At 41.6% G+C, this 10,404-nt stretch overlaps 1 protein-coding gene across 2 annotated transcripts in view; it reads left to right on the top strand.

The window, feature by feature from the left end:
• The window catches only part of slc6a1b (solute carrier family 6 member 1b), a 14,299-nt gene extending 6,928 nt beyond the window's left edge, over nt 1-7,371 (top strand). The window contains exons 11-15 of one of the 2 annotated variants that reach the window (XM_030375335.1): nt 122-253; nt 1,904-2,006; nt 2,236-2,336; nt 2,801-2,968; nt 4,812-7,371. In XM_030375335.1, the coding sequence (XP_030231195.1) occupies nt 122-253; nt 1,904-2,006; nt 2,236-2,336; nt 2,801-2,968; nt 4,812-4,931 (624 nt within the window). In that variant the 3' untranslated portion in view covers nt 4,932-7,371. The remainder of the gene's footprint in view (nt 1-121; nt 254-1,903; nt 2,007-2,235; nt 2,337-2,800; nt 2,969-4,811) is intronic. The other variant, XM_030375336.1, reaches the window with a different exon arrangement.
• The last annotated feature ends 3,033 nt before the right edge of the window (nt 7,372-10,404 follow it).

A 10,404-nucleotide genomic window follows, 5' to 3' on the forward strand; every position in this document is an offset into this window, starting at 1 on the left:
TACATATAACAACATTATTTCTCTAAATGTCAATGTGTTACATGATTTGTGGAGGACTATGGAATGATTTAAACATATTTTAACAAAGCTTGGCGTCTACATTGTTCCGCGTTGTCCTCAGTTCTGCACAGTGGAGGGATTCATCACTGCGCTGGTGGATGAGTTCCCACATCTTCTCAGGAAACGCCGGGAGATCTTCATTGCTATTGTCTGCCTCGTCTCCTACATCATCGGCCTGTCTAATATCACACAGGTACAACATCTCCCCTCATAACTTCTCCAGTTCTGATTCTGCGGACTCTGGGTGCTCCTACTATAAATATCACAAAACATTGGCTGTATAACTTCACTATATATCGTCTACTTACTCTATAGCTAGCATAAAATGCAAGTAAGAAAGGTCCATGCATGCCAATGTTATATTAGTGGAATAAATGTTTAATTCATTGATGGTCAAATTCCCCATTTATTTAGCCAAATCATATCGTGGGTTTTTCGTGTTCCCACAAGAATCTTAAATATTGCCATAACCCCTCTTAGGAACACCATCTTTATAATGTAGCAGTTCATTAATTTCCATTGGAGGGGATGCATTCCCTGTAAGCTCTTCAATGGTTGTCAGGACATAAAGGCTCAGCTCCTTGAAGGTACTTCAGGACTGTTGGAGCTCGGCATTGTCTTGGTCCAGGGCAATCACAAGGTTGGATTCTTGCCCAGCATTGGGGCTTTAAACCAGGTGCTTTGGTTGAAGTCCAGTTCCCATACTACTGTACGATTCTAAAGCTGGACGCTTCTTAGCTGGAGAGTTGATCAGATGGGGTGTTCAGAACTTCTTGCGTGATGTGTCGGTCCATCCATTGTTGGCAATATGAAGCATTTTGCACATGCAAAATGATGGCGACACCTCTGTTCATGATGTCCAGCAGGTCACATCTAAATATTTTGTTTTGGTTAAGACTTAGAAACAACATGCCCTTACTGAGTTACCTAGTAACCTGAGAGGGATATAGATGTTCTCAGTTGCTGTGTTATTTCTTAAAGAATTAACCAACAGACCAGTGCCGAAGGGAATCGTAGATCATGGTGGAATCCGCCCAATGCCATAACATTTGGAAATTAGTCTGAATGAAACCACGTAGAGTATTCTTTTGAGAACATATTTAAGTGAATCATGAAAAAAGTAAAAGAATTGCTGAATTAGATTATATTTCCGAGTTACAGTTTGTTTTTTACCACAACACACAACCTGTACACTATAACCCCCACTGCCTCCTGCCAGAGAGCAATCATCATCAACAAGGGGGAGGTTGTGATGTTACACCAGAGGCAACCACATTATCTCACATCCCCGTCCCGGGAGCCATGGCGATTGCCCTAATCACTGCCATGGGCAAACCATTCCTCCTCCTCCAAGCTCTACACAGTGTATGGAAGGGATCCATCAGGGATCCTTAGCCGGCCCCTGCTTATTCACTTTTTCACCAATAGTGAATAATGATCCTTTTTGCAGAAGGAAAGATTCTAGATAAATTTAATTCTTTCTGATAACTGGTCCACAAGGGAGGCTGTGCCGGCCTCAATAGCCATCCTCAGCCGTACAAAAGAGGGTTAGCTCACCAACCATCCCCACCCCGACCACCATTATCCACCACTAGTACTGCTATTACTGGACTGGTACTCTTGTCTTTGGATGTCATTCCACTAGACTTTTTTGTACTGTACAATAATACTCAACACCTCCCTTCTGTTGTCCTTACACTCTTTCTCTCTTTCTCTCTCTCTGTCTCTCTCTCTCTCTCTCTCTCTCTCTCTCTCTCTCTCTCTCTCTCTCTCTCTCTCTCTCTCTCTCTCTCTCTCTCTCTCATTCTTTCTCTCTCTGTTTTTTTCTTCTTGCCTTGTCCAGGGTGGCTTGTATGTGTTTAAGCTCTTCGATTACTACTCAGCCAGTGGAATGTGCCTGCTGTTCCTGGTGTTCTTCGAGTGCATCTCCATTTCCTGGTTCTATGGTAAGCCATATGTGGTAACCACTCTCGCGATGGAGGGGGGCTCCTCCCCTGCAGTCCAGTCGCATTGATCATATTATATTGTGAATTTTGTTAATAAAATGTCTCCCTACGCTTATATCAATTTTATCGCAGCAGAAAATGACAAAAGCAAATGGAGAATCAATGAGGAAATATACATTTCGGCAGCCCTCCAAACACCTTAATATGTCCTTTTTTCCTTTGATTTCAGGAGTCAATAAGTTCTATGACAACATCGAGGAAATGATTGGCTACAAGCCCTGCATGTGGTGGAAGTTATGCTGGGTGGTGTTTACTCCTCTTATTGTGGCTGTAAGTACAGTTGACCGTACACCTGGAGCACGTTAGGACTTCTCTATCAGCAGTTTCTCCGGAAATCTTGTCTTTCTTCCCCAAGAACGCTGTCAGAGGAGGGTTTCATTGTTTTGAGTTGTTATTTTTTGGTTTTAAAGTGCACCATGATTTCCCTCGTGTTCTCTATAGTTGATGATGTGCCATTTACCATTTACCAAGAGTAAATGGATGGCTGATTGCTAAATTGCTAATTATCGTTACTAACTTGCTGTTGGCATGGTAGCACATGATTAATATATGAAGTAATGCTTCATATAGGCTTTAATGTTTTAATGTGATGCATTTCAGCAAGCAGCTATTCCTGAAACAATGTGAGGCACACATTGTTAGCCCAAAGGAATAAACAATATGTTTGAACAATTACATGAATAGAACTGGAAATAGTGAAACGACCAGTCCTAATCTTTCCATGCGTCCTCCAGGGAGTGTTCCTGTTCAGCGCGGTGCAGATGGTTCCCCTCACCATGGGCGACTACGTGTTCCCTGCCTGGGGTCAGGGCGTGGGCTGGTGCATGGCCCTCTCCTCCATGCTGCTCATTCCTGGCTACATGGGATACATGTTCCTCACGCTGAAGGGCACATACAAAGAGGTAGGACACCGTCTGATCAGGCGTACCCTTTGACCTGATCCAGGAGTCTCTGCTCGATGTTATGCTTTAGTTTTGCATGGGGGAAACAAGAAGTAGTATCTGGGTTGACTGGAGTGAGACGTGTTTTCATTGGTATAAGACATGTTGTAAGTAGGAGGTTGTGTGGACATGGGAATGTGGCAGCGAGAAACAGAAACTGCAAAAGCCTCAGCTTATCCGGTGGGTTTATTTGTTGCATGCGTTATTGAAATGGTGGTTCTTCACTAAGCGTACTGCTTGAGTAATCATCAAACCTATTAGCCTTATTGATAAAAATTATAATTTACCGTGAACGACCGGGGGGAAAAAAAGCGAATAGGATTATGAAATAAGCATTCTAATTAGTTCTTTACTGCAACATATTGCCTTTCAGCCATAAAATAGACACTGGGATCCCAATAAATTACACTTATTTATATTCAGCCGAACACTACATTCAATATTTATTGCTAACCTGCTCTTAATCAATAGCGGGTAATGACGTTTCTGCCATAAGCGTAGATTAGCTTTGATTTTTACGGTCTGAATAATAACCAAACATCCATATAGTCCTGCTGTGATCTCCCTATAGCTCCACCATAGATATGTTTCGAGGGGGCTATGATTGCTGGCAAACGGCAGCAGGCAGTCAGGGGCGATGTGCAGGTGTCAGACCCCTGAGCACCAGCTGATGGTTGATTGTCTAATTGTAGCAATCAGCCAGCTGATTAGTGAGCTGCTCACAGGCGGATGCACCCTCTCACAGGCACTCCACGTGGACGCCTACTGCGGCATGGGCCCCGGGGCCTCATCTGGCCCCGTCTCTCACTTTTTTCCTCTTGCTTTTTTCTTTTTTAAATACAGCTTTGCCAATATAACGATTTTTTATTTCGTTTTCATGATGATGTAGGACGAGGAATTAAGGGCATACTAAAAGATAGGGAAAGGAACGGCAAAATTTGTTTTTTTTATGGTGCTTGATGGTTCCAAATGTGCATAATATTTTGAACTCAGATAGCTTTTCTTCTTTATGAAAGAGTCTATTGAGTTTATTGAGGAAGATCACTTATCCCTATGCTGAGCAGAGCACGTCCCTCCAACAAGGATTTTGGTAGAAGTGGGCCTTGGTTGAAGGTAGCCGATTGGTGGCTCTGAGCTGAGTCTGATGACACCCCATTAGGCCCCCTTGATGGCTGGTTCAGACCACACGATTCTCAGATATTCCTCCACAATTTAACATGTCACACTATGCGATCACAGAGCCAGGAAATCGGGCCTTGTCTCGTCGAAAGACTGGCCACACTACAAGATTCGAGGGTGCGATGCTCGAGAATCTTTACTTTGTATCGTTCATGATACACACAGCATCAACGCAGCAACAAAGTGTAAATAACAATTGATCCCGAGTTCCTATACTAGGCATTATGATGGCGGTCCTCTGAGTAGTGCAGTGAAGTCTAGTTAGCAGGGATGCGCAGATGAGCTGTAATGTCATCCCGATTTTGAGTTGCGTGTTCCGCGTCCCGACAAAAGCCTGTTGGCTCGCTAAAATGTCCAACCGCTATGATATGTCCCCTGTTGTCAGCGGAGTTAGCAAACGTGGTCTTATTATAGCCCGATCATTAATTTAACAAGAATGAAGCATCGTCACATTGCAAGACCTCGTCTCGTCGCCAACTTTTCAAAATCGTGTACGACTCGCAAATTTGACTGCGACGAACGAATTGGGCAAAATCAGGCTGAAATCTTATCACGGTAGACAATGCAAGACATTGCGTGGGGTTTTACTATGTGTTGCTGACCGCCTTCCATCTCTCTTCTCCAGCGTTTGCGGATGATGGTGAAGCCAGTGGTTCTGCTGAGGGGTAAGGTGACCGGAGGGGAGACACCGACCGCGGCCGATACCCAGAGTCAGAACCCGGCCAACGAAGAAGCCTACATCTAGAACCTTCTGCCTGGCATGTCTTATCTGAACAAGCTCGAACGGCATTCTGCAGCACGCAGAGAGAGAAAAAGAAGCAAAACAAAACGTAATCACAGGTTGGGAGCGACCACCAGACTCTGACGTCTGCTTTTATTCACCTACCTCCTGGGGACGTGCGAGACCAACCTGATTACGAGCGACATTCTGAGGTTTTTCTTTCCGTTTGTTCATTTGTATAATACAGAGTTTAAAAAGAAATACTGCAAACTACCCAGCACTGTTGTTGTGATAGTTTGTATTTCATTATGCAAAAGAAAAAAAAAAGAGTTAGACCTTCTAGAAAAAGAGATGTGACCTAGAAAAATTACTGTATCTTCGATTTATAATTTAAATTTGGAGGCCCGGTGTGATTCAAGAGTATTGTGCTAATTTAAAGATATTTACAAGTAATTAATCTATTAAAATACTATTACTGTACAAAGAAACTATAGATTGAATTCAGTTTACTTGTACATGGAAGAATCCTTTAATTGAATGTTATGTAGTAGGTGAATAAATGCAATATTACAATTGCAGAAAAGGAAAATTGAACATGACCAATTTGAGGCGAAATATCGACATCGCAGTGTGCAGCAGGCCAGGTCATATCTCCTTGTACATGTAAAATATTCTCCAGCCAGACTATCAATTCCTACCAATACCCTGCAGTTTGCAAGTAATGTTTACTACCCAATTCTTGGGCTACCTTCGAAAAGCACAAGGCCATTATGAATTTCAAACTATTGAACCCTTTTTTTGGCATGATATTTCTGAGAAGAGCAAGAATAACAGATATGTAGTAAAAATAGAAAGAGACTGTTACAATTGTTTCTTTGTTTTCTAAAGAACAATAACTTTATATGTTGTCTGAACCTTTTTTTAGAATCGTTTGTAGGATGTTTTCTATGTCATAGTGAGAAGGACCAAAATTATGAAACCCTTTGCTTGAAATAATCGCAAGAGCAAGCAAACCTTTGACAATATACTGATCAAATGACCCCAAGTGACCCCATTCTTTTCATGATATAGCGGAACAGGGTACTTAATAGCAGTCTTCGATTAACCAAGTACGTGCACCACCCACCCATACAGGTGAAGTCAGGAGTTCCTTTTCCACTGCAAACTACTGCATCTACATCATTACTCATCCCTGACATCTGCCTAATAAGATGATTCTCTCCTTCAAATTTACATATTGACATGTTGCGCATTTTCAAACTCTTATTAACGCGTAGCTATCACAGTAGGCTACCAACAAACGGGCTAACCATTAGGCTTCATACCACTAGGCTGAGTTGATGGAAGATGGTGGAACTTTATGAGCGGCTACAGCGATATACCCTTGGAATGGTTTACTTACACTGTTTACTTAGGCGACCCAATTCTCAGGAAAAAAGGTGGAAGTGACCAAATTCTCTCTGAGATAACTGAATAACGAGTAAAAGGATCCAACTTTTCTTGCGGGGGTTAATTCCAGCATAATCCGAAATAGCAAAATATATATAATATATATATATATATATATGTCTCAAACATGCCTCAGTTAAACAAAAATATAGAAAATATATTTCCAGCATCCTTATCGTCAGTGTATAACAACTGTGAAGTTTTAAGTTATATTCCTGATTTGTGTTTATAAAAGTAATACAACATAATTGATTGATCAGGGGACTTGACTGTCAAAAACTATTGCTAGCACCTTGGACATACCTGAGGACGTACTGTATCGGAGGCAACTTCCATTCACCTTCATCTCCATTTCATACTGGAAATCCTAGTTACATATCACATTATTTTGCAATATAAAAAGCTATATAAATATATACGAAATATAGGCCAGTAAATTTCACATATATAAATATATTAAAACAAAAAGGTTATAGTTTGCTTCTGTGGCAGCTACATGCTACAGAAATCAGGTTGAATTTATTTTATTTTACTTCTAGCAAAGTTATGTAAATTGAAATGTGCAATGACAAAAAGGTTCCATGAGTTTTGTATAAAGTTACCATAATGCAGTCTTCTCGCTTGAATAATGTTGTAAAATTGGACTGTGTATCAATACATGTATCTGTGAATGTCAGTACAACCTGAAGTTTTTTTGTCTAAATGTTGAAAAAAATCTCATATTATATGCTGTTTTCTGCAATACTATATCCGAAACTAAAGCACATATCTTTATCAAAATCATAACTACAATAACAATAATAGAGTAAAAACAATGATGAATATAATATTATAGAAACACTGTCTAGTCAGAGAATATTGTTTTGTATATTTCTAACTGTTTCATGGGCCTAATGTAAAATATTATATGTAAAAAATATAATAAATGTCTTTAGATGGCGTTATATGAAAAAAGCATGATTGCAATATATGTTATCTGCAAAAATCAATAAAGACCTATAGATTATAAAAACTATATGTTCTACAGAGCTTGGTCATGGTAATTATCTACAACAAAATGGCTTTTGCTGCAACAAGATGGTTTCATTCTCAAAGATTGGCAATTAGAAGGCAGTATATTGACAGAAGCATGTGCATGCAATCCGCAGACCAATATATTTCAAACTCATTGGTTAAAAGCATCCCAAAATAAAAGACCAATTGTGCCAATTATGTGGTATTTAATATGCGTTAGTCGTAGATTAAGAAAACATGCAGATAGAGGGCAGAATGCATACACACACACACACACACGCACGCACGCACGCACGCACACACACACACACACACACACACACACACACACACACACACACACACACACACCCACACACACACACACACACACACACACACACACACACACACACACACACACACACACACATACACACACACACACACACACACACACACACACACACACACACACACACACACACACACACACACACACACACACACACACACACACACACACACACACAATTGCCCAGTGTGTCAGATTTAGTGTGTCAGATTTATTCAAGCTTTGGTATTTTTCTATGCAATTATTTGAATACTTACTGTGAAGTTATCATTTCCCCCCCTAAAACAGTGGCTGTATTTTATGATGCTCAATTGAGTGTATGTCTAATTGTATGAGCTTGTATGCATGGTTCTAGAGAGAGGAGGACATTAAGCTGGAACTGGAGCCCTAATATAGCAACATTCAGGCTGCCCGCCTACCAAAGGTTAGAGCTAATGTTGGAAAGGGTTATTTTCAATGTGAACATCTTACTAATGTTTGCTGTGTGTATGTGTATGTGTGTGTCATCGTGTGTGTGTGTGTTTGCGCAAGTGTGCACATGTGTCTGTGTTCGCCTGAGTGTTCATGTCTGTGGCTATGCGAGACCAATCCCTCGCTACCTTGGGCAAAGTCGTCCTCCGAAGCCACTTCAAAGCACTAACGAATGACATAGTAGTGAGAGTTTGTGTGTGTGTGTGTGTGTGTGTGTGTGTGTGTGTGTGTGTGTGTGTGTGTGTGTGTGTGTGTGTGTGTGTGTGTGTGTGTGTGTGTGTGTGTGTGTGTTTGTGTGTGTGTGTGTGTGTGTGTGTGTGTGTGTGTGTGTGTGTGTGTGTGTGTGTGTGTGTGTGTGTGTGTGTGAGTGTTTGTGTGCTCATGTGACATAACTCACAGTCGTATGTGGCGTGTTGTTGCGTGTGCGTATCGTAGCCCGTGTGTGCGGTAGTGGAAGTGGTCGGCATGGCGATGATGCAGCCTCTCTGGACATGAGTGTAGCGACTCTGACAGCTCTAGTCTAGCAGAGGTAGAGAGGCAGCCCACTATTCTGCTCCAGGGGCCTTAATGACCCACACACGCAAACACATGCATACACAACCACACACATGCACACACACACACACACACACACACACACACATGCACACTTTCCCATGCACACACAAGAACACACACACACAAACAAAAACACGATCAACGACACACATGCACAGACACGTGCGCTCACTCCCTCGCACACACATGAACATGCACACTTTCACATACATGCACAAGAATGCAGACACGCACACACGCACTCACACACATACACACATACTGTGGAATTGGTAATCTGTTTTCTTCCCTGCTGGCTTGGCATGGGCTAGAAGTAGCAGCATACTCTCGGAGCGCATCACAATCACTGGCACAGTGCGTTGTATGAGACAGGAGGAGGGGGGAAAGAGGAAGAAAAGCTCTTCTAATTCCCCTCACAGCTCCCGGGCTAGATTTAAAGAGTATCGCAGCCAAGCCAGTGATTCCTCTCTGGATCACTCTCAGCAATGTTGCATGCAAAAGAGAGGAAACTAAAGATTAGTGATGGAAAGATGAGTAAGAAGTATTAAGCAAGGTTGTAATATGTTGTCTTTAATCTAGTCAGACATTTATCTGGACACAGCATTTCAGTATTTCAAGTAAAAAAAAAGTTTTTTGTAGTTTTAGTGAAGATGACAAGCCAAATCAACAAAGTCAAAATTCTAAGTCCCTTATGAATAGCACAGACAAAAAATGCATATGTAATTGTGTATCTGTATGTGTCACATGAATCCATATACTTCCCTCTTTTCTCCATCAAACCAACGCTGAATGGTAATATATAAGTAAACCTACTTCACACGTTCTGTGTTCACCTTCCTTGACAATAGGCTACAGATAGCCTATCTGCCTCCTGCAAGGCAACAGACAGGCAGGCCAGGAGGAGCACCAGCGGTCTTATCAGCCACGACCATATGATGGGATTAGCCAGAGGGTTGTCTAACAAAGCATTGTAATGAGCAGTTTTAATTGCCTGGATGGCAGGCCCTGAAAAATCTCTGCTCCAACTACAGTATATATTATTTACTGTACTTAAAGGCCCCCCCCCACACACACACAGACACACACACACACACACACACACACACACACACACACACACACACACACACACACACACACACACACACACACACACAGACCTATATACATACACAACCATTCACATGCACACTTCGACACACTCCTAGCATGTAGCACTGCAATTATTGGTATCCAGTTCCATGCCTTATGCTGCCCCCTATCACAATGTGTTCGCTCTGCCAGATGGGTAATTTAATTGATCAATAAATACTCAGATTTTCCTAGATTGCCTTATTGGAATCACTGGGGGCTGTACTCAAAGACTGTATGTTGGAAGCAGATGTTTTAAGTGTAAAACTGTAGAGACGGTTACAGTTCATAGGTAATGTAATAGTCCGGAGGTACTATTCTCATATAAAATGGCACTGAGAAATCAATGGCCGCTGATAGATCAAAAAAAACATGTGGTTCCTTTAGTAACTTGATCTCGAACCTAAACGATAGAATAGGTCGTTTGTATAGGTCGTCCAAAACGACCCATATGAATTTTCGCACCCTATCGACTGAAGAAACAGCAATACGTCACGTATGTCAAGGTTCTGTCTGCCAAAAGAAAATGGATTGGTAGCT

The sequence above is a fragment of the Gadus morhua genome, chromosome 13, assembly GCF_902167405.1.
Source record: "Gadus morhua chromosome 13, gadMor3.0, whole genome shotgun sequence".
In the NCBI taxonomy this organism is placed as follows: domain Eukaryota; kingdom Metazoa; phylum Chordata; class Actinopteri; order Gadiformes; family Gadidae; genus Gadus; species Gadus morhua.